General features: G+C 38.5%; 2 protein-coding genes and 2 long non-coding RNA genes across 5 annotated transcripts; all 4 read right to left on the bottom strand.

The window, feature by feature from the left end:
• Positions 1-246: 246 nt before the first annotated feature.
• Positions 247-8,596, bottom strand: LOC110856434 (phenolphthiocerol synthesis polyketide synthase type I Pks15/1). The gene is made up of 13 exons (XM_035857056.1): positions 8,496-8,596; positions 8,040-8,066; positions 7,809-7,953; positions 7,608-7,731; positions 7,507-7,546; positions 7,296-7,365; positions 5,543-7,225; positions 3,840-5,466; positions 2,462-3,774; positions 1,971-2,365; positions 1,482-1,691; positions 1,258-1,415; positions 247-1,184 (listed from the first exon to the last, which is right to left on the bottom strand). Exons 1-13 carry the CDS (start codon positions 8,594-8,596, stop codon positions 247-249), a joined length of 6,831 nt encoding a protein of 2,276 aa, XP_035712949.1.
• A 6,972-nt stretch (positions 8,597-15,568) lies between these two features.
• LOC110856501 lies at positions 15,569-16,162 on the bottom strand. 2 transcript variants are annotated; one of them, XR_002548575.2, is made up of 4 exons: positions 16,025-16,162; positions 15,884-15,966; positions 15,675-15,806; positions 15,569-15,604 (listed from the first exon to the last, which is right to left on the bottom strand). It is a non-coding gene; the product is annotated as an uncharacterized LOC110856501 (long non-coding RNA). The 2 variants fall into 2 exon arrangements; XR_004836394.1 differs by having other exon boundaries at positions 15,573-15,604; positions 15,709-15,806.
• A 193-nt stretch (positions 16,163-16,355) lies between these two features.
• On the bottom strand, positions 16,356-16,802 carry LOC118437826. Its single transcript, XR_004836396.1, has 3 exons — positions 16,696-16,802; positions 16,506-16,600; positions 16,356-16,446 (listed from the first exon to the last, which is right to left on the bottom strand). It is a non-coding gene; the product is annotated as an uncharacterized LOC118437826 (long non-coding RNA).
• Positions 16,803-20,115: 3,313 nt separating this feature from the next.
• Positions 20,116-23,023, bottom strand: LOC110856433 (mycolipanoate synthase). The gene is made up of 5 exons (XM_022104917.1): positions 21,734-23,023; positions 21,261-21,655; positions 21,077-21,203; positions 20,776-21,025; positions 20,116-20,693 (listed from the first exon to the last, which is right to left on the bottom strand). Exons 1-5 carry the CDS (start codon positions 23,021-23,023, stop codon positions 20,116-20,118), a joined length of 2,640 nt encoding a protein of 879 aa, XP_021960609.1.
• Positions 23,024-23,516: the final 493 nt, after the last annotated feature.

Here is a 23,516-nt window from a genome sequence, read left to right as displayed (position 1 = left end):
TTTGCTTTAAGTTTGTTCTCAGATTTCATCTACGAGAGTACGAGAGTAAACCGTTTTTAAAACATTAATGTTTTTCGCACAATTTGGTGCTGTAGATTATCTTAGGTGTCCAATTACCTAAGTAATTGGAAAAATTTTTTAACGGATATTTGTTTATTTTGGAAATAATGCTACATTTTTTAAGCATAGCTAAATTATTTCCAAATGTACGCCACTGGATTACTCACTCTCTTTTTCACGGTCACCTTAATCTGGCAAAAATTTGGGTTTGATCAGTTTGAATATATACTTAACCAAACTCTCAAGGTCCTCGCTATCAGCAAATTCGTTAATACTCATCTGAACGACTCCCCCAAGTAAAGTTGATGTTTGGTTCTTAATCTCAATCATCATTAATGAATCTAATCCTAGCTCAGAAAATCTACGATTGATCCCACTATTTTGCTCCAATTGAAGAACTGATGACACAATTCTTTCGATATGGTTTCGAATGATGGAAATACGACCAAGTTCGTCTTTGCAAGCATGAAGTTCAATCCAGAACATTTCTGAGGTGACGAAGTCAACTTTCTTTGCCAATGCAGTCTTACCGCTTTGGCTACCCTCAGATTTCAGTATATTTGCTAAAAAGTTTTCAATCCAGGGAATTCGTTGTACCAATTTGGGAACATTCATCGCAACTGGGCAAAGTTGAGTGGACTTTGATTTTAAAGCAATTTCTAAGGCATCCAGAGCTTGTTTCGTGGACATCGGGTGAAGGCCGGAAATATGTTGTCCCGCAGCTAGCCCAACCTCCCCCCAGTGTCCAAAGTTCAAAGAAATAGCTGGAAGACCTTGGGCGTGTCGGTAGTGGGAGAGTTCATCTAAGAGTGCATTAGCGGCTGCATAATTCCCCTGCCCAGGGGTTCCAATTAATGAAGTAATCGACGAAAAGAGTACAAAATACTGGAGATTTAAATGTTTAGAAAGTTTGTGAAGATTCCAACCACCATGGAATTTTGGGTTTAGAACTTTCTCCAAAGTTTCCTTGGTCTGGTTGAGGAATGTGGCATCGGACAGAACTCCAGCACAATGAAATATCCCTCTAAGTGGTGCTTGAGGAAATTGTTCCTTTATCCAGGAAAATACAGATTCACAGTCAGGCAGCTTACTTACGTCGCCACATCTCCAAACGATATTGTAGCCTAAATAAATCATTTAACAATTTTGTAATATAATAAATTTATTTTTTGTATTCCTTTATTTTACGAAACTCACCACGATTTTTCAGCTCATTAATCTCGCCCTGGCGTTTCAACGGTGGAATATTTCTACTCATCAGGACAATTCGATTTGCCCCATTCAACAACATCCATTTCATTAATTCCCACCCTATTCCGCCACATCCTCCAGTTATGAGATAACTTCGTTGGTCACTAAATAGTGTATTCCCTTTGTCAGGCATACTAACAACTACTTTGCCAATATGTTTACCTTTTTACAAGAAGTGCATTGCATCCACTATTTCCTTGGAATCAAAGGGAGTGTAAGGTAAAGGCTGCAATAATTCCGTTGCTATGGTTTCTAGGTGAGACATTAGTGTTGTATTTTCGGCTGACCAAGTAAAATCCTCAATGGAATATTTGACATCCGGTCGAAGTGAAAGGCAGTCTTCTTCTGTCCACACGTTAATTTTACTCATTTCGATGAATCTAAAAAATAAGTTAAAATCTAAAAAACTGTAAATAAACTTTAAAAATTTATTGAGGGTATTCATTATTTCTTCGTATCCTTAGTATTCTTCGTATCGTAAAATAACTTACGACGCTTACGAGATTTTGTAAGCGTCGTAAGATTTTGTCATCGAAAATCGCGTTACTATGCTTACGATTTTTACGAAAGCTGACCCCTTGTTTTATCTTCGTAAACTATTTTACGATACTACGGATACGAAGAAATAATGAATACCCTCATTGTTTACAAGAATTTACCTTCCCCCCTTCGTAAGACAGTTTAGGGAAGCTTCCTTAAACCCTGGTCCTGTTAAAGAGTTAAGAACAATATCGACCCCTGCTCCACTGGTTGCAGCTTTTACGTCAGATTCGAATGACAAGTTCCTCGAGTTGAATACATGCTTTATTCCAATGATGTGCTTCAGGTACGCTCGTTTTCTCGCACTTCCAGCCGTGGCTATGACATTTGCTCCAACTATATTTGCGAATTGCACAGCGGCTAATCCAACCCCTCCTGAAGCTGCATGGATTAGGATTGCATCGCCTTTCTTCATCTTAGCAACAATGTGCAGGCATAGATATACGGTCAAGCCAACAGTTGGAAATGTCGACGCTTCTTCGTGGGTTAAGGACTTTGGTAACTTAGAAACCATCTGTTGTAATTTAAATTACAGTAATGTTTTTAATTTTTTTTCGAAGTAATTTTTAGCAGGGGATACAATTTGCGTGATATTATTAAACATGCTTACATTTTCAGTGGTGATTATATGAGAAGACAGTGCCACGTTTTGGCTGTGATACCCAAACACCATGTCCCCAACTTGATATTTATGTATCGCATTTCCTGTTCCGCTAATCACTCCAGAGAAATCGCTTCCAATAACATCAATTTTGTCAAAGCATTTTGAAGGTTTTAGAACTGCGAAAATATCGCGAAAGTTTAGAGAATATGCATACACTTTGATTTCCAGTTCGTTCTCCGCCAGATCAGCAAGATGTGGCATGCCAATAAATTTAAGATCTGAAATCAGATGTGATGTTGGAAGCTGTAGGCGAAATCTGACCGTTTTTGGCAAATCGAGGCAAATGGGAAGTTTTTGCCTCATCAATTTCTGAGTAAGGCGAACCCCATCCCGGTAGCAAATACTATTACTACCCTTTTCAGCACTTCGATCTTCATAAATTTCGTGAATAATATTTTCAATGTTCTTTTGATTTTGCGAATCCAGGTCAATTGATTTACAAGTCAGAATAGGATTTTCGGATTTAAATGAACGAAACATTCCTAGAAGTACAGCGGCGATTGGTCGTTTCTCTGACTGTTCAGCATTAATCGGAACGCATTTTACTTCATTCGTTAGAAGAACTAATTTTGATAAATTTAGCGCAGATTTGACGATTGCTTGGAGGAGGTAAAACCACTTTTCAATTACTGACAAATCTAACACGGACTTCAATCCCCACGCGAAGATTATTCCGTCGGCTGCGGGAAAGTGGGATAAAATGTTTAGGAATGTCTCCATACCGTCTCCCATCGTTTCAACATGTTGGGTTGAAATTATTTGGTCTAGTCCCATTGTAATTAATGCAACAGTTTCTCCCGACAGGCTAAGTGTTCGAATTAAATCTTTGGTAAAAGTGTCATGCAATCCAAAAATTAGCCACCTCCTTTGTTTTCCCCCTTCTGTCGAAATTGGCATTGATACTGGTCCTACAATTGAATCCTCACACCACTGCAATTCATATAGTGGGCACCGCCTAATCTGATTGAAACCAGAATGCAGCTTTTCCTCCAAACTGGCGAAAGTAGTACGAAGGATGTCGATACCATTCATTGATGCCAATAATTTGCCTGTCGAATTGTATAAATGTATTGCTTCTGACCCATGACATTTTTTCAGATAAAATTGTAAAGGCGAGTCATCTTGTTTCATATTGTAAACAGTGAGACGCTGAACTCCAACAGGAAGCAGGATGGCTCCCTCGGGTACATTGTTCATAGTCATCCTGAAAAACTGCAGCACACTGTCTAATACAACGGGATGCAATATGAATCTCCCATCTGTAAAATTAGTAAATTGTAAACAGTGATCAGCCCACAAGCAAATTTGTTAAGTACTGATTTACCAAAGTCGGTCTGGTCAAGTTTGACCTTTGCGTATTGGTTTAATTCTTGATCCACCCATCGAGAAGTTATGCTTAGAAAGGATGGTCCAAAATGATATCCGTCGACATCTAATTTTTCATAGACTGCTTCCATTGATATTGATGACGGTGTATCTTTGTCTTCAAATAGTGGGATGAGATCTTTTACCCTATTCAAATCCTGCGACCAGGACTCGTCAATTGTTCCTTGTGAATGTAGTATCCAATTATCCTTATCAACCAGGCTGTAAATTTTAACCAGGTTGGCCTCCAATACCGTATGATAATTAACTCCCTTTGTTGTAAGAAAGCCGGGGTTTTGAACGCTAAAATTGTTAATTTTTAAGTGATCATATTTTCTACTGTCAACATCTAGTGTCAGGTAACGTGACGCCAAAGTCATCTCTAGGAACACTGCGGCTGGCATTATAATACCCGGTCCGATGAGATGATCTCCTACCCATCCGTTTGAATCAGCTGATATTTTATTTTCAAATCTCTTCATACTCATTTCCGAGGTTTGAGGTTGTTCTATCTGTCTCCCTAATAAAGGATGCATCATGTCCTCCATTGAGGACGGGGAATAATCAGTTTCGGACTTAAAAGGAAACCAAAATGATTTTCTCTGGAATGGATAGAATGGCAGGGCAACTTTCTTTGTGTGATGTACTTGATGAAAATTTGCAAAGTCGACTGAAACGCCGTTAACATATAAGTCACCAAGAGCCTCGAGAAACACTTGAAGCTCGTTGCCACCTCTCCTCATGGATTTGATGCATTGGGGAGTAAACGATAAGTTTGAATGGACTATGCCAGAAAGGACTGGATGTGGACCGACTTCGAGGAAGATGTACTGTCCAACAGAATCATCTTTCATTATGACATTTTCGATAGCTTTCGAGGTTTCGATAAATCGCACAGGGTTTCTCGAATTGGAAATCCAATATTCTGGACTCAAAATTGATTTGTGAGTACCATCCACACAAGAAAGGAATTTGCAATGTTCTAACGCAACTTGGTATCTCAGGGTCCTTAAAATTTCTTTAACTTCATTTAAAACAGGATCCATACCTCTCGAGTGAAATGGGTGGGAGGCATCTAAGATGGTAGCTCTCACTCCATTGTTCCGACAAAATTGTGCAAATTCGTCGATAGCAGAAGGTGGTCCGGATATAGTGGTTTGGTGTTTGGAGTTGTATGCCGCAATATCCAACCAATCTGTGCTGGCAGTAGGTCGTATCTTCAAAAATTCTGAAATTAGTCCTAGACATGTGTCGCCGTCAGCGCCAGTAGCCAACATTTTTCCAATTGGGAGTGTGTCGACTAGCTTGCAACGTGCTCCAACGATTCTTAGCGCGTCCTCAAGTGTTATTAATGAGGCAGCAGTGGCTGCAGCAAACTCTCCAAGGCTATGACCAACCACAATAGTTGGGTGCACCCCAAGTGACGCCCATAATTTGAGCAGGCAGTACTCAATTACAAAAATACAACTCTGAGAGTAAAGTGTTTGATTTAGGTGACCCTTTGTTATCCCGTCCCCAAAAAGAGCATCTTTGATGTCAAGTCCATGCATTTCGGATATTAGTTGCCAACACAAATCAAAATGTACCTAGAAATACATAAGTAAAGCATAGTAGGTTAAGTTGTAGTTAGCATGACGATGTTTATCAAGAAGATGGAATTACCCTAAAAATTGGGAAGGTGTCGTAAAGCTGACTACCCATTCCTTTATATTGGCTCCCTTGTCCTGGAAATAGAAAGCAGATCTTCGGTTCCTTCTGTACAACTCCAGACGACCAATTTTTTTCATCGAGTTTTTTACTCAATTCTTCGGTGTTGCAGGCTGTGATTGCAATTCTGTTCGAAAATTTAGCTCGTCCCACATTAGCCGTGTAGGCGATGTCCTCTAATCTCACGTTCGAGTTGAATGACAAATGGGTCTTGTAATTTTCGACAAGTTCTGTCAAAGCCTCTTCCGACTTGGCCGAAAGTGTTAAAATATTGCTCTTCATGACTGAACCAAATGTATTATCATATATTGACTTGGGAGCTTCTTGTAAAATAATATGTGTGTTAGTCCCTGTAAACCCGAATGAATTTATTCCAGCAACTTTTGGCTTATCAGATCCAGGACACCAAGGCACACGACCAGCTAAAGCTATAATGGCAGGAATAGTTGTCAAATCAATTTCTGGATTTAAGGTTTGAATCCCAATTTGTACTGGAATAAGGCCATGTTTCATGGCCATTGTAATCTTTATTAGCCCGGCAATGCCGCTTGCGCTTTCACTGTGGCCGATATTTGCCTTCCCAGCCGTTATGATAAGGGGATCTGCCCTATCCGAGGTGGAGTATGATTTCGATATTGCCTTGATTTCAAGCGGATCTCCCTTAGCCGTTCCAGTTCCGTGTGCCTCAACAACTTGGATTTGTTCGGGCCTCATTGCTGCATCACGTAAAGCAAGTTCCATTGCTAATGCTTCCATTTCAACCGTTGGCGTTCCGACGCTTTTGGTTTCGCCCTCTTGTGTTGCACCGTACCCCACTATGACTGAATGAATCCGGTCTCCATCTCTTACTGCGTCACTCAGTCTCTTCAAAATAAGTGCAGCAATGCCCTCGGCTCTCGCGAATCCGTTAGCAGAAGAATCAAATGTTTTGCACCTGTAGTCCTTTGATAGGATGACGTCATTCTGGAAGGTAGGCTTGATAATAAGGTTTACAGTAGTGGCGATTGCAAGATCGGACGCCCCACGTCTTAGATCTTGTATCGCTTGACCTACTGCAACAAATGAAGAAGAACAGGCAACCTCAGTTGTAAGGCTTGGGCCTCGTACTTTATAAATGTGTGCCAATCGTGCGGATCCTGATGCAAAGCTGTTTCCCATGTACCATCTCAGTTCGCCGGTAGATATAGGTGCAAATTTTTGTATAAGTTCATTATAGTCTTGCGTCCAACATCCGGAATAAATCCCGGTCATACTACCAGCGAGAGACTGCGGGTTTATTCCTGCATCTTCCAGTGCTTCCCATGAAACTTCAAGTAGAAATCGTTGTTGTGGATCGGTGAAGTTACACTCGGCTCGACTCATTTCAAAAAAATCGCCGTCAAATTCCTCCACTGGGCACGGTACAAAGCCGCATTCCATTTGACTCTTTCCCACATTACCAACTTGCTCGGTAGTCCAACGTCCATCAGGATGGGGCCGAATGACACATTTTCCGTCCAAATACGTTTTCCAGTATTCCTCCACGTTGTTCGAATCAGGCATTCGACACGACATTCCAATAATAGCGATGGGCTCTGCACCACTTTCCGATTTAGAGTAGGGCATTTGTTTAATTTTATTGCGAAAATCAAACAAATCCTAGGTAACGAAACACGTTTACATACCACTGCAATTATCACATTGTATGTACATAAGTTTAACCTTTCACCTTCACTTTATCCATGGATGGGGTCATAGAGTCTCCAAGAAACACAATCGTTGTCAATGGTTCAAGTTCACTAATTAAATATGTAATTATAATTTAGAATAAATTGTCATTCGTAAATTTCAAAATATATTTGACAAAAATCACAATTCTCGGTTTTTCAAGTCAGCCACAAATTTTTTCTTCAAGTATACCGCATTTCTCATTAACTAACACATCTGTCAGTTTATGAAATGTGCGCTCAGACACCAGCTCTACAATTACATTTGTATTTTGGGATATGAATTTGTTTCAAACCATAGAAATATACATTACCATTCTTCAGACAATCAAGCAGGTACTCAGTTTCGACCGTGCCGGGTTTCAAAATTAACACTCTATTCCCAAAAACAATGTTAGCAGGATCGTAGGAAAATAGTGAATCACAATTTTTCACAACCTACGTAAACAGGTGCAAATTTATTCAGTTGAAACGTATGTTTGGAATTGTTGAAGTAAAAAAACACTCATAACTACCAAGGCCGAAGGGTCAATCAAACAAATCTGGTCAAAGTCCGAAAGCGACGAGCAAGTGAGCAGGAGTTGGCTCCAAAAATCCAGTTCTAGGTCGGCAAAGCTTATCAGATGTATCATATCATCAAACTGGTTGGCCAACTTTGTCCTACAAGTAGGTTAAAGAAATGGTAAAAATCGATGCCATAATATCAGTGCTTCATAAAACTTTTGTAGCACTCGACTTCTCTGTACTTGCCGTTAACATTAGTCATATCCCCGCTGGAGACAGGTTAAAAGTAAATAAGATGAATATGAACAGGGAATGGTACCCCAGGTTTTTGGGGTATTGTGGTTTTGGTGCATTTTAGGATGGAAAATTTGAGCAACACCCACTTGTAGTCGGTGTAATCGGGGTTTTCAAATTTAATAAACTAGGGTAACAGGGCAAGAATTCTACAAATTAATTAGTTAGTAAAATTTAATTAATTAGGAGCTTTGTTGCAAAATTACTAAAAAACAATTTGTTTGCACAAATGATTTCAAATGAATATGTTAGTCGGACCCAGTTTACCCTCAAACCCCGCCTACGTGTAAAACCCCTGGGTATTGGTTTTCAATAGCAAGACCGTGGGATTTTCCCTACCCTGAATATGAATGCAACACTTACCAGGAGCTCATCTCAATCTTGGAATCGTAAAGAACCAAAACCTTTTTAAAGGTTTTTGTTCCTTGATGGATTTCAGCAAGATTAAGGCGTCTTCCACCTCGTCCGCGTTGCGTGGAAATGTTGCGTACGCTTCTTTCCCCATTTTTATAAGAAATTTTAGTTTCTTATATTTCTGTCGAAAAGAGAAACGAAATTGGTATGAAGGTTTTAAAGTTTGAGGTAAATGAAATATGCAAATGCAAGAATGCGACGGTGAAGTGAGATTCCCACCTTTTATTGAGATTCCCAAGGTTGAGATACTGACTCCCGGAAAACTTGGGAATTTTATTTTGGAAGTAATTACATGAAAACTTATCATAATTTATGTACCTGAAGCCGAGCGGAAACGCTGATATTGTTATCTTTGAATGCACCTATGACTTAAGGTACTATCTTAATTAAGGTGACTTCTATCATCCATATGCGTATCGGGTTCTGGACGTTTGATATTTTGCATTTTTACCCACTCCACAGAATAATGCACGACATTCACGGGCAAACTTATTTCCAATCACAGAAAAAACAGTACCTGTTAACTTTCATTCATTTAACTGATTATGAATCAAAATGAATTTCCAGTCATTCGTATGAAAGACTGGAATATGATTCCGTCATTTCAAATTAATGAACGAACCTGCAAATTAAAGGAATTTTCACTCCTCTCACTTTTCATCCTGTTGAAGTACGAAGGGCGAAGTAAGAAATGAAGTGAAATGAAATGGGTTAAAACAGCGGACCATAAGTCTTTGGTCAGAAATCGACTGAGTTTTGAATGGAAATTAAATTCTTCAACAGATATGAGGAAAGGTGGGTGATTTCATGCATATTTAAGTTTTACTTTCAGTTTAAAATGCATGTTCCCCAATTTCATGCATGCACGTGGAACACTGTGGACTACGTAACAGTGAAATTTTTGATATCTAATCACTGTCTCGTTACTTACTCATTACAGATTCTGTGCCATACATATTTACATATGTGGTGGTCTCATGATTCAAGTTTATGGAATTTCCTACCTGCTGGAAATCCTAAAATATTGCGTCATATCCAAAATACGACCTGTGTAACGGTTGGGTTAAAAATAATTTTCCTGCTGTGTGGGCGCAAACCATCTTAAACCCAGATTTTTTTTTACCAGCTCGGCTCCACAAACAAAGCCTTGTGCAACCACACTTTAGCACATATTCTAGATAAAGTAGCGTCTCACCCGGGTGAAAATCATGTGCCGAATTTGACATAATTCTGCACAAGAGCTCGGAACAAAGGTTTGTGTAGAAAAAGTATGAACCACTCTGCATAAAACTTCTGATAGGTATATTTTGCAAAAAGTTTTAGCACAATTTGCATAATTCTGGATGATTTGTGCACAAATTGTTTCGGCATACATTTTCTGCATGAAATCCAGCCAGTTCTCTGCATAAAATCCCTTAAATTTTTCAACTGTGGATAGTATAATGTAAAATGCCGCCAAGTAAAAGGTATGTGCACCTTATGACGTTTAACCTCGTCCACACACAGTCACATCTGAGTTTTGTGTGAAAACCTGTGTACCTCAGTATGTGATAACAAAAGCAAACACCTCAGGTAATTTTACGACGTACCCGAAGGAAGTGTCAGATAAGTATTTATAAGTGTCAAAACTCGTCATGCATAACATTAAATGCAGACATGTCCTCGTCTAAGAGTTGTGTACATATGTATATCCGTGAAAACAATCTAATCTTGACAATAAAAGATATTCGTGGGTGCATGAATTTAACTAAATTTAAATTAAAGCAGGTGTGAAACTGCATGTATTTCCCTAAGACTCAAAATTTAGTCGATGCCTCACAGCACACCTAATTCAGATTTCATCGCCACCTTATGAACTAAAATCTTCCATAATGAGTTCAAAATTCAGAAACTTTTGGTTATTTCTCACCTCAATATTTATTCTGATTTTGATCGTTCCATTTATTTTGTTACTTGTAATATTTCCATTAATTTTATACCGGAAACTTATCATATTTCTGGCCTCGTTTAAAAGCGATATTTATCGTCCCCTCAACATCTGTAGTGGTGCGTTTGGTTGGGACGATGTTTACGGAAAACCTGTTTGTACCCTCAGTATCGTACACTATTTGAAGGAAGGACACGAAGCTAGTCAAGTAATTCGCAGGATGGAAAGTGTTGTGAAAATTGTACGTAATTTTATTATTCGATTAAAAACTGATAAATCGAGTAGAACTTGATGAACTCATCACGAACAATTGACATACTTCTAATAATTTCTCAACTTTGGGAATTTATTTGAGAATTCCAGACCGCAGATTTGAGAAGAATCGAAGTGATTTTTATAACATAATTTGGCTAAGTGCCAATGTTTCTGAACGTCTGTTAGACTTTCTCCTTAAAAACGGTCAAAATCTGGGGCGCATAACTAATGCACTGCTGAAATCAGAGATGTTCAAAATATTCATAAATACTTCATTTTCTTCGTTCATACTTCCTCAGATCGATTTAAATCACGTTCTCCATTTTACTTAGTATCCGGAACTGACGTGCAGCCTGCATTCCTGGATGTCCATCTTATTTTGGAAGAAATCCCAAAGTTTCCAACTTTCCGAACATGTCACAACGAATGAAGAATCCGACCCAGAAAAAGTCCAGCTTTATTTGGATTCTCTCCCGGATAAACCGTTCAAAAAAGGCGGCCCGCTATGGGAAATGATATCCTTGCCGAACTACTCCAACAGCAAATATGGCACAAAATCTGTCCTGGTTTGGAGAATTCATCACTCGTTGGCCGACGGTTTGGCGTGTCTCTCGCTGTACAATGAATTTTTTGACGGTAACAGTTCCGAAAAGGAGATGAAGTTTTTGAAACCTTCAAAAATTACGTGGAACATTTGGACCTGCTTGCAATTGATATTCGTAACTCCGACGGAAACCATATTCCGCGCGTTGCAAAGCATGGGCTCGAATCTGCTCAGGTATTGTTCGAAATGAAGGCATGTGTATGTACCTGTTCATAAACCTAGTTTTCATTCAAAATCTAAGTTCAGTCAGCCCGATTTCTGATTGGAGATTTTCATTCCCATTAAATAGTTTTCATTCAAATTCATTTTATTTCACTTCATTGGATTTCATGCCTCACTTCGCCCCATGTTTCAACCTAAGGGGAGAACTGAAACGAGTGAAAAATCCTTTCATTCACAGTCATTCATCCGAAATGAAGGAATCCTTCGACAATGAAGGAATCGACAAGCCGAGTCGGGAAATGGTCCGGTGTCAAAATCTCGTCGCCATGGATATGGCCAAACTTAAAGGGATTTCCCGCCGTACCAGGACCAATATCACGTCCCTCCTGTCCGCCGGGGTGGCCGGCGCGGTCAGGAAAATTTTGAAGGAAAGAGGAGCAAATTTAGGTCGAGATGCGACAGCCATTTATGTTCTGCCAAGTATTTTCGGTCATCCTGGAAACTTGACGAATAATATGTACGTAGAAATATCTATGTATTTCAATATCAGAGTTGGGTGACTATTTGTGTTTGAGGGTGGTATTCGGTACCAGGGTATGCTACCCCAGGCCCGTAGCGACGTTTCGTCCGGCCTGGAGAGTTTGGCCGTGGTACGGCCTAATTTTCCCCCGAAAAACTTTGAAACCCTGATTTTATCCTGTACATTCTATTGTGGAACCCGGCGGTACGGCCCCTCGGGGCGTACGGCCTGGAGAGTTTCTCTCCACGTTTCTCCACCGTCGCTACGGGCCTGTGCTACCCCAGGTTTTGGGGGTATTGGGGTATTGCGGGTTTTGGTGGGTTTCGGGGTAGCAAATTTGAGCAATACCCACGGGTAGTCGGGGTTTTCAAATTTTACAAAATATGATAACAGGGCATTGCATTACTAGCAATTCTACAAATTAATTACTTATTAACATATAATTAATAAGCAGTTTTGTTGCGACATTACTGAAAAACTGATTTTTTTCATTAATTTCTGAACTTAATACATGAGACACTGACTCAGTTTGCCCCCAAAACCCCGACGACCCCGACTACCCGCAAAACCCTGGTAAAACCACGCTGTATGGGTTTTCAAAAGCAAAACCCCGGGGTTTTCCTTGCCATGTTCGGTACGTTGTTTATTTCATAATTGCACCTGATAGCAACCAATTAAAATTTTTAGCCGGTTTCAAATTTTTGTTTTTTCTTTGACGAAAAACACGAAAATTCCAATTTTTAATAGGAAAATTTTAAAATTTGTGAAGAAAAATATCAAACAAATCCAGTTTTACCATCGAGTTTTCCACAAGATATCTGCGAAATACTCTAATTTTGGGGAAATTTCGGTGTCAGGTTAATTTATGCAGTTCACACATTTGTGTATTCCGTCGTCAACGGAAAATAAAATATTACACAAATTTGTGTACTTCGTCGTTAAGAGGTTAATGACAAAATATATTTACACTCTCAATAATCTTTTGACATAAGTGTTACCGGTGGAGGTGAGCGTTGACACTGGAGGTTGAGCAGGATTTAGCCTCTGTATATTTATTTGCTACCCTTCGGTGGTCAACTATTACCCGAGCGGTAGTACATACATCCGCTGCTAACAATAACATCCACAAAATATTGGCAGTGTAGTTTTTTACTTCGTCCCTTGCGTTTAGCACAGGGTCAAGAATGAACGGGCTGAAAAATCCTTTCATTCACAGTCATTCATCATATTCAGTCAAATGAATGAAGGTGAAAAGGCCAATTCTTATTATTATTGCTTTTTAGGATCGCAGTCCCAATGAGAATGCCGCTTTCGGAGGGAAAGATTGATCAAAGATTGACCCAAATTACTGACGAATTTCGTCACCTATTCAACTCGCCCGTTCTCGTGGGAGGTGTCGCATTTAACAGAGGGCTAGGCCTCATTAGTGGAACGTTCCGGAAGTATTTCTTCCTTCTCAACTATGGAACCTTGTTTCACTCCAACTTTTCCACTTTTAAGGAGAATCGATATGAATTATGCGGCAATCCGGTCGAGCGTGTCGTGCCAATTGCTGGGTTGCTGCAGGGATCGTGCTTCATTGGAATTATAAATATAAGTTATAATGGGAAAATGGGGGTTGCAATAACGGCTGATAAAACCATATTCTCTGGACCGGATGAATTGGAAAGAGTAATTGATCATGTGATAAGTGAGATTAATGAAATTGGTGAGATTAATATGATGAAAAACGAAGGCGAAATGAGCTTGGTTTAGAAAAGGATGTGCTAATTGTTGAATAAAATTAAGGAAAAATTGGTTTACCAAAAAATTGAATTCGAAAATTAGGATTATGTACACACACACGCAGAATTATGCACTCTCAGCTACGACTCTCAGCTCCCTCAGCTGATAAATAAATAACTAATTAATATAGCAAATAATTAATCTCCCAAGTGGTAACAAGATTAAGTACATAACTGAATAGTGGCAAAACACAAATACCGTAAAACCTCTATTTATAGCCCTATTCTAATTATAGCCGGTCTCCAAATATAGCCGGGTCTAGAGTAGGGTTGCCCCGGGTAGTGCTACTACCCGGTACCGGGCCTAAAATGTTCGCCGGGTACCCGGCTACCCGGCCGTGTAATATTTATATATTAAAAATGAAGGGAGTTATTCCACTTTTCTCTAGAATTTGCAACACTTTTACCAGTTTTAAAAAGTTGGAAGTTAAAAACAAATATAAAGTACAGACTGAGCGTACTCACGACAATGTCTTATTAATCATCGCCACCCAGTTAGCAAACTTGTGCAGCTTAAAAAATTTGTTTCATGAGGGGAGTCGCAAAATATCACTTTGAAAGTCTCACAGATCTATTAAAGACGCTTATTTTGATCTTATTTTCATGGATTTTTTAACTATTTTTCGCTGATAATCGGGAGGATGCGTTTCAGAGGTCGACGCCGACAAATTTTCGGCGGCGGCGGCGCCAGGTTTTGGTGATTTTCCGGCGGTGTCGGCGGCGCGGCGCGGCGTCGCAATGTTGAAGGTATAGGAAATCAAATTTTTCGGCGGCGGCGGCGCGTAAAATAGTACCGGCGTCGGCGGCGTCGGCGGCGTATGGTCGGCGGCGTCGACCTCTGATGAGTTTGCTAAATTATAATGTGCTTAATTGCTGGACAAATTTGCAAAACCAATGGTTTTCTAGCGAAAGCTTTGAGAAATGTCTCAAATTTCGTAACATATCGCCAGTTATGTTGCCATGCTTAATCTGGGAGATATGTATGCAAGGGTTGACGTGAGTGCGCCCAAGGTAATTTTAATATCTGGATAATAATTTCCACCTAAAAATTGACCTAGTTTGTACGCAATTTTTCAAAATATATTATTTTACACCAAGGACAAAAATTAAATTCATCGGATTATAATTTTTTTGTACACTCTAAATAAAATCATTACCAAATCATTACCAAAATGCACACGTATATGACTCTGCAGAAACGGTAATAATAACCACCGGCTGGTAAAGAAATTGATTGAACCCGAAGTGGTAATAAAGAACACTTTTCGGGATAAAATTAACACCATGATGTATGACAGATGTACTACAATATGTTGTAAAATGTCTACCGCCAGGTAATAAACCGTACCACTTTGTATACGGTGTGCTATTCATACCGGTATTAATGCTTTGCATTACGTATACCCCATTATTACCAAATGTTGTGCAGATTTCCACCGAAAAGAATAGATTTTTTGCTTTTCTTTACAATAATCTTTTAATCAATTATATTCGTTGTAAAATCATTTTAAAACATACTTACATAATTACAAAATTTAAGAATAATGCAAACTATTGAGTTACATACATACATATACATATTTACATATTTATTCTTCTATTCCCCCTTCAAATTCTGATAAATCGTCGATTTTGGATGAGTCCACATCGGTTGACGTCATTAAATAAAATGTCCTGCAGATTAAAAATTCACAATTTTTAGAAACTCTCAATACAAGAGCAAATTTAAATAATTCACGAAATTTTCACTCACCAGACCGTCCCCTGACTTACAACATCTCAATGAAGGCAGTAGCTTAATTATTACAGCTGTTTAGTGTTTCTGGTCGGAGGTTGTAGGAGAAAGTCTGAAATTTAATTGGTCAAATTAAATATATTATTAAATATTAAGAATTCTTAAGCGTCTCAAACGTTCACCTCAATTACATAACTACGCAACCAATTCATTAACTAAAGTTGTCGACGACGGTTTATCGAAGCAGTTTTTCTGATTGCACTCTGCTACTAAACGGAAATTTCGGCGCTCTCAGTCGTTGCAGCGTTTACAATCTTCAAAAATTAAAAATAATTTTATATAATTATTTTCGGATTTCGGATATCTAAGAATATCATTAAATGATTGTAACCTGACTGAAAATATCAACCTCATTGGAAATTTGGGTTTTTCGGAAACCATTACTGGATATCGACGTCTCATCAGGACGTGCAACTAGAAAGATATAATATGTTGCAGACTAGAAATAATTTAAGCTTAATAAATTACTGACCGTAAATTATTGATGAAACTGGACAGGCCGGATCCAATTTTACTTCGGTTTGTATTTCGCCTTTGACAAAGAATTCAAAGTTTTGGGTTATAAGGTTTTCAGCAAGGATAGGAATACTTCGTCGTCGATCTCCGCCCCATTGGTCGTCTTGCAGAAAAATCTCTGCTCCGATTTCCAACTCAAATTTTCGTTTCACTGAAAAAATAAACATAAGGTTGTTATTTACTCGTTCCTATTAAGATGGTGCTCGATCACCATCTTGATAACGAACCTACCTATGATAATTTTATATTTACCTGTTTCCTAAAATCCTATTTAATTTCCAAAGGTTTTTATCAGTTTTTCCCACATGCAGAATTTGGAATTGGACACGGGGATTATTTCGGCATGTTGACTTGAGTTGAGCTGAGCGGAAACTAAAACTGTAAAAAGCGCCGCTGCAATGTCTCACAATTCATACAAAATGTATTAAAATTCTTACCTCTGTGGTAATAAACTACACCAAAATGTAGATCTCATCAGCACCACAACGGAAAAAATTTGTACTGCACTTGATTAAAATTATGGTAAAGAGTGCTAGATAAGTTTGAACGACATTATTACCAGCTGGTAGAAATTTATTACCAAAATTATAAAGATAGCTTAAAATATTGCGGTGGAAGGCTAGTTACCCGTTTGGTATTGATACGGTAATAATCCCGTATACTTTTTGTAGGACGCGTAATTACCAAGAGCTCGGTAAAGACGCTTATTAGGAATTCTTTACCAAGTTGCTAAGAGTGTAAGGTTTTGCAAAAAATTGAACATTTAAATTACCCGGCATGGTAGACCGGGTAGTAAAGTTTACCCGGCCGGGTACCGGGTATCCCAAAACAGGCCGGGTCTAGTCTAGAGACCAAGATTTCAAAATTTTAGCCGGGTCCCCAATTTTAGCCGGGTCTCTAATTATGGCCTGTCTTGTCCGCTGTGTCCCCGTTCATAGCCCATTCAAGAAAAATGTTGCACATGATGCTGATCAACAAATAAGTTGACCTACTAATTTGTACCCATTAATTTCAAGTCAATAATAGATATAATCATGACAGAAAATTTAAAACCAACTGCTAAACCTCCTTTAAATATGTAGATTTAAAATGAATGGGTTACGGATGGCAGATCCTGTTAAATAAGAAAACTCAAATTGACTTACCAGGATTTTGTAAAATCTAAAGTTTTGGGCGGAACAAAATTTTGCCGGGTCTCTAATTATAGCCGGTCTCTAATTTTAGCCGGGTCCGTGACCATCAGTTTTGGATTTTAGCCCCGGCTATAAATAGAGTATTTACGGTATACAATAAGTAGATAGCCTCACAGTTATCAATTTACTCAAGAAATAGAGTTTAAAAATATTGTAAAGTAAACACTGTCACCGGCCTGTTAACCTTATATATTTTCCTATTAAGTTATACTGCTGAATCATGCTGAGAATTAACTTGTAATTCTATGGGCCATGAGCCTTCTAAGAATTATTCATTGAATAAATTATTATCTACATTATAATTTAGAAAAGTCCGTCCCGTCAAATTTTCCGTGACATTCCTGCATTCTGATTGGTTGCTGGCTTTCTGAGTCCACCAATCAGAGAAGGGATCTGAATTTCTGATTATGATTATGAATATGATTATGGATATGATTATGGATATGATTATGAATATGAATGATTATCAATATGATTATCAATATGATTATGGATATGATTATGCAACGTAAAACAATTTCCTTAGCAACACAAAAAAATTTCCTGAGCAACGTAAAAAAATTCCTTAGTAACGTAAAAAAATACTTAGTAACGTAAACAAATTTCCTTAGCAACATAAAAAAATTTCCTTAGCAACATAATAAAATTTCCTTAGCAACATAAAAAAACTCCTTAGCAACATAAAAAAAATTACCTTAGCAAAATAAAAAAATTACCTTAGCAACATAAAAAAATTACCTTATCAAGATAAAAAATGTCCTTGCCAACATAAAAAAAATTTCTTTAGCAACATAAACAAACTTCTTTGGCCACATATAAAAAATTCCTTAGCAAGGTACAAAATTTCCTTCGCAACACCAAAAAATGTGCTTAACATTGAAAAATTCTTTAGCAAAGTCGAAAATATTCCATAGCGACGTTGAAAGAGTTCGTGGGGCCCGTCCTCAGGACGGGCTTATAGGCTAGTTTATACATAAATTAAAATGTGTGATGTGTGCTATGTAGTCGTTTTTCTGTAATGTTCATAATCTTATTACATATGTATGCCCATTACATATGCTCATTTTTGGCGATACAGACTTTTAGTGTTGAATATGTAAACTTTAGCCAATTGCTAAAAATATACAAATACCTACAACGAATGCGGTGACTACCACGAAGTGTACACACATAGTTTAGTTAAGTAATAAAGTGATAAAGTGCGTACTTAAATGTACATACATATGTACATATGAACGTATTAGTTTAATACCTGTGATTTTCAATTCCGGATTGATCCGTTACATGACCTACAATGGAACTTTTTTTCAAGCTACACAGGGATCGACTAGCGATTTATGTCAAAAAATCAAGACAAAAATTAGGACTCACATGACACTAATCTTTCTGTTGAATGGCCCCTTTGAAGGAAAATAGTTGGGGTCAAAGTTCGCATTCCTCCCTGGGTTTCACCCCATGGAGGAAAAAGTAAGAAAAAAATTGCTCAAACAGCGAAAAACGTTCCATTGTTAGTAACCTAGTATGTAGAAATTATTATTATTTAATATGTAAGACATAATCTCGCATAAAATACGGGTAACCCATTTTTTATTTAGATCGGATTCACTCTGATAAGGTAGTACTTCCATATGCACGTATTTGTCATTGTACCAAATGCAGTATTACGTAAATAACCAAGAAAATCAATTTTATATATTTTTTGCTTTAAGTTTGTTCTCAGATTTTTTCTAGGGTAAAAGCGTAAACCGTTTTGAACAAATTATTTCTGCATTTTAAATGTTTGTCCAATTTAACTGTTAGCTTCCTCTGCCCACGCTACCTTCTCTAGTCACATGCCTGGACGGATGCGTTCTTCATGTTGTTGCACCATTTCATCTGGATCGTCTTTCTGGGTCCGGAAAATCTCTGTATCGTCGACTTACTCTACTCAGCCTACCTTTTGGGAACCTTCACACTGAACCACACCCACCTCGAGGTATGCATGTTGTAAAGCAATTATAAATTATTATACCTTCCACATTTTTCATGAACAAAGAAGTTGTGGGCCGTGCATAAATTAAGTGCTAGATTTGGGTAGAATTATATGTTCTCCCGACCGAGTGGATATTACACGCACATCGACAAACTCGACCTGTATTTTTATATGAAGCATTGATGTTCCAAATTGCAAGTCAATAGACCGTTGTTGGTTGAAAATCGCCCATAATTTACTATCTACTGTATCTTAGATATTTTCAATTTTAAATACCACCGATGGGGTATTTTAATTACTGAACCAAATAAGTGTTCACAAAAGAAATATAATTTAATTTCATGGGAAAATGATTTTTATTAATTACTTATAACTTGATTACATAATTGTGTGCTGTAACTAATATAACGTCATTCTAAAGTATTTTTGCAACCGTATTTATCTCTAGAAATAATTAAATTTTTTACAGCATAATCGTAGAATTTATTCGAGCGGATTATTTACTCCCTTTTTCTGGTCAGCTTCTTTTGGGGTGGACTCAAGTTTGATAAGTATGAAGATGTATTTGACGAGACTATCAAGGTCCTCGTTATCAGAAAAATCGTTAATCTTTATCTGAACTTTTTCACCCAGTAAGGTGGAAGTATGGTTTTTGATCTCAATCATCATTATTGAATCCAATCCTAGCTCTGAAAATTTGCGATTGATCCCATGGTTTTTATCCAGTTGAAGAACCGAAGATACAATTTTTTCCATGTGTTTTCGAACGACGGAAAAATGAGCAATTTCTTCATTGCAGTCTTCAATCTCAGCCCAAAACATTTCAGAGGTGACTAGATCAACTTTCTTTGACCCAGCAGTTTTTCGACTATTTTTTCCCTCTTATTGCAGGATATTTCCTAAAAAGTTTTCGATCCAAGGAATTCGTTGTACCAATTTAGGAACATTCATAGCAACTGGGCAAAGTTGATTAGAATTTGATTTAAGAGCAACTCCTAAAGCATCTAGAGCCTGTTTGGTTGATATCGGGTGAAGCCCGGAAATATGTTGTCCCGCAGCAAGTCCAACTTCTCCCCAATGACCAAAGTTCAAAGAAATAGCTGGAAGGCCTAGAGCGTGTCGGAAATGGGAGAGCGCATCTAAGAATGCATTAGCAGCTGCATAATTCCCCTGCCCGGGGGTTCCAATTAGTGAAGAAATCGAAGAGAAAAGTACAAAATGCTGGAGATTTAAATGTATTGAAAGTTCATGAAGATGCCAGCCTCCATGGAATTTTGGGTCCAGAACTTTTTCTAATGACTCTTTTGTCTGGTTGACGAATGCGGCATCCGACAAAACTCCAGCACAATGAAATATCCCTCTAACTGGTGATTGTGGAAACTGCTCCTTTATCCAGCAAAATATGGATTCACAGTCAGACAGCTTCCTTACGTCACCGCATCTCCAAATTATATTGCAACCTAACCAAATAAATTAACGCGGTGCTCATTTAATGTATAAAGAATAAATAACTCAACACATTCCGATACCAAATGAACTTACCCAGATTTTTAAGATCATTAATCTCGTCCTGGCGTTCCAAGCTTGGAATATTTCTACTCATTAGCACAATCTGATTTGCCCCATTTAACAACATCCATTTCATCAATTCCCATCCTATGCCGCCAAAACCTCCTGTTATGAGGTAGCTACTTTTGTCGCTAAATAGCGTATTTTCCTTGTTAGGCATTCTAACCACTACTTTCCCAACATGCATAGCCTTTTCGAGGAAATGCATTGCTTCTACAATTTGCTGGGAATTGAAACAAATGTATGGTAAAGGCTGCAATAATTCTGTTGCTACATGTTCTAGATTCAGGGCTGAATTCTCGGCCGAACACCAAACATCTTCAATGGAATGTTTGACATCCGCCCGAAGTAAGAGACACTCTTCTTCTGTCCAAACGTTGATTTTACTCATTTCGATGAATCTGAAAAATTAATTAAAAACTGAACAGCAAGACATGTATGGCTATGAGATCGCATACCTGCCCCCGTTCCGGAGACAATTTAGAGACGCTTCCTTAAATCCGGGTCCTGTTAAAGAGTTAAAAACGATGTCAACTCCAGCTCCACCGGTGGCAGAATTAACATCAGATTCGAATGACAAGTTCCTCGAGTTGAATACATGCTTTATTCCAATGATGTGCTTCAGGTACGCTCGTTTCCTCGAACTTCCCGCCGTGGCTATGATATTTGCCCCAACTCTATTTGCCAATTGCACAGCGGCCAATCCATCACCTCCTGAAGCCGTATGGATTAGGATTGTATCGTCTTTCTTCATCTTTGCAACAATGTGCAGGCATAGATATGCGGTCAAGCCAACAGTTGGTAAGGTCGACGCTTCTTCATGGGTTAATAACCTTGGTAACTTAGATACCATCTATAGTAATTTAAACACCAAGCCGTTATTAAGAAGGGATTAAAATTTGGAACAAATTTTTCCAGGTTGACAGCTTACATTTTCGGTAGTAATAACATGTGACGATAGCGCCACGTTTTGTTTATGGACTCCAAACACCTTGTCCCCAATTTGATACTTATATACGGAATTCCCAGTTCGACAAATAACCCCTGAAAAATCGCATCCACCAATATCTTCTTTGGCAAAGGCTTCTGATGGTTTTAGCACTGCGAAGACGTCCCTAAAGTTTAGTGAATAAGCATTCACCTTGATTTCCAGTTCGTGGTCCCCCAAAATAACAACTCGAGGTACATCTATGAACTTTAGATCTGACACCTGATTTGACGTTGGAAGTTGCAGACGGAATCTGTCAGTCCATGGTGACTGAAGAAAATTTGAGGGTTTAAGCTCCACCAATTTTTGAGTCAGTCGAATTCCTTCCGCGTAGCAAATGCAATTTGCGCCATTATCAGCACCTGGGAATTCGTCAATCTCGTTTATAATATTTTCTACGCCTTTGCCCTCTCTGGGATCCAAATCTATTGGTTTGCAGATTGGCACTGGATTTTCGGATTTAAAAGAACGTAGCATTCCTACAAGTAAAGCGCCCGTTGGTTTTTTCTCGTACTGTTCCGCATTAATTGAGACACATTGTGTGCCTTTGGTTAGAAGCAATAACTGCGATAAATTGATTGGTGTTGAGGCGATTGCTTGAAGCAGATAAAACCATTTATCAATTATGGAATTCTCCACCACAGCTTTCAATCCCCATGCAAAGATTATCCCGTAGGTAACGGGAAACTGTGACAGAATGTTCAGGAATGCCTCCTTGCTTTCGCCAATGGTTTCAACATTATGGCTTGACATTTTTTTCTCTGATCCTGTTGTAATTAATGTAACACTATCACCAGATGTGTGGAGTTGTCGGATTAAATCATTTGTGAAGGTGTTACGGAATCCAAATATCAGCCAATTTCTGCGTTTCTCGCCTTCTGACGAAACTGCCTTAGACACTGGTCCTGCAATTAAATCTTCGGGCCACTCCAACTCATACAATGGGCACCGTTTAGTCCGATTGAGGCTGGAGTGCAGCTTTTCGTCCAGATTGGACAATGTGGTTGAAAGAAGGTCAATTCCCTCCAAGGATGCTAAGGGCTTGCCCGTAGAATGGTATAAATGTATTGCTTCAGTTTCGTGAAATTTTTTCAGGTAGAATTGTAAAGGCGAATCAGTTTGTTCGTTGATATTCATGTTGTAAACAGTTAGACGTCGAATTGCGACAGGATGCAAAATTAAACCATCGAAGGATGACTTTTTTCTCACGGACATGATAGCAAACTGCACCATACTGTCTAACACAATTGGATGTACTATAAATTTCCCATCTGAAAAATCAAAAATTTACTTAGTGAGTGAATCAACAAGAGAAACAGGTTTGTTTGTTTGGAAGTACCAACGTAAGTTTGGTCAAGCTTGCATTGTGCATACTCGTTTAATTTCTCATCAACCCATCGAGACGTAATGGTTATAAATGCTGGTCCAAAATTATATCCATCCACGGCAGAGCTTTTGTATTCTTCCTCCATTGAGATTGATGACGGTGTGTCCTTATTTTCAGTTAGTAGAAATAGATCCTTAGCACTATTTAAATTCTGTGACCCAGATTCGGTAATTGTCCCTTCTGAATGTTGTACCTATGTATCGTAACCCACAAGGCTGAAAATTTTGACCATTTTGCCCTCCAACACGGTGTGATACGTTGTTGCCTTTGTCGTAATAAGGCCGGGTTTCGGACAGTAAAATTATCAATTGTGAAATGGTCAAAATTTTGCTGTCTAGT

Source organism: Folsomia candida, unplaced genomic scaffold, assembly GCF_002217175.1.
Source record: "Folsomia candida strain VU population unplaced genomic scaffold, ASM221717v1 Fcan01_Sc016, whole genome shotgun sequence".
Taxonomy (NCBI): domain Eukaryota; kingdom Metazoa; phylum Arthropoda; class Collembola; order Entomobryomorpha; family Isotomidae; genus Folsomia; species Folsomia candida.
The sequence above is the reverse complement of the archived record's forward strand: the minus strand, read 5'-3'. Positions and strand labels throughout refer to the sequence as shown.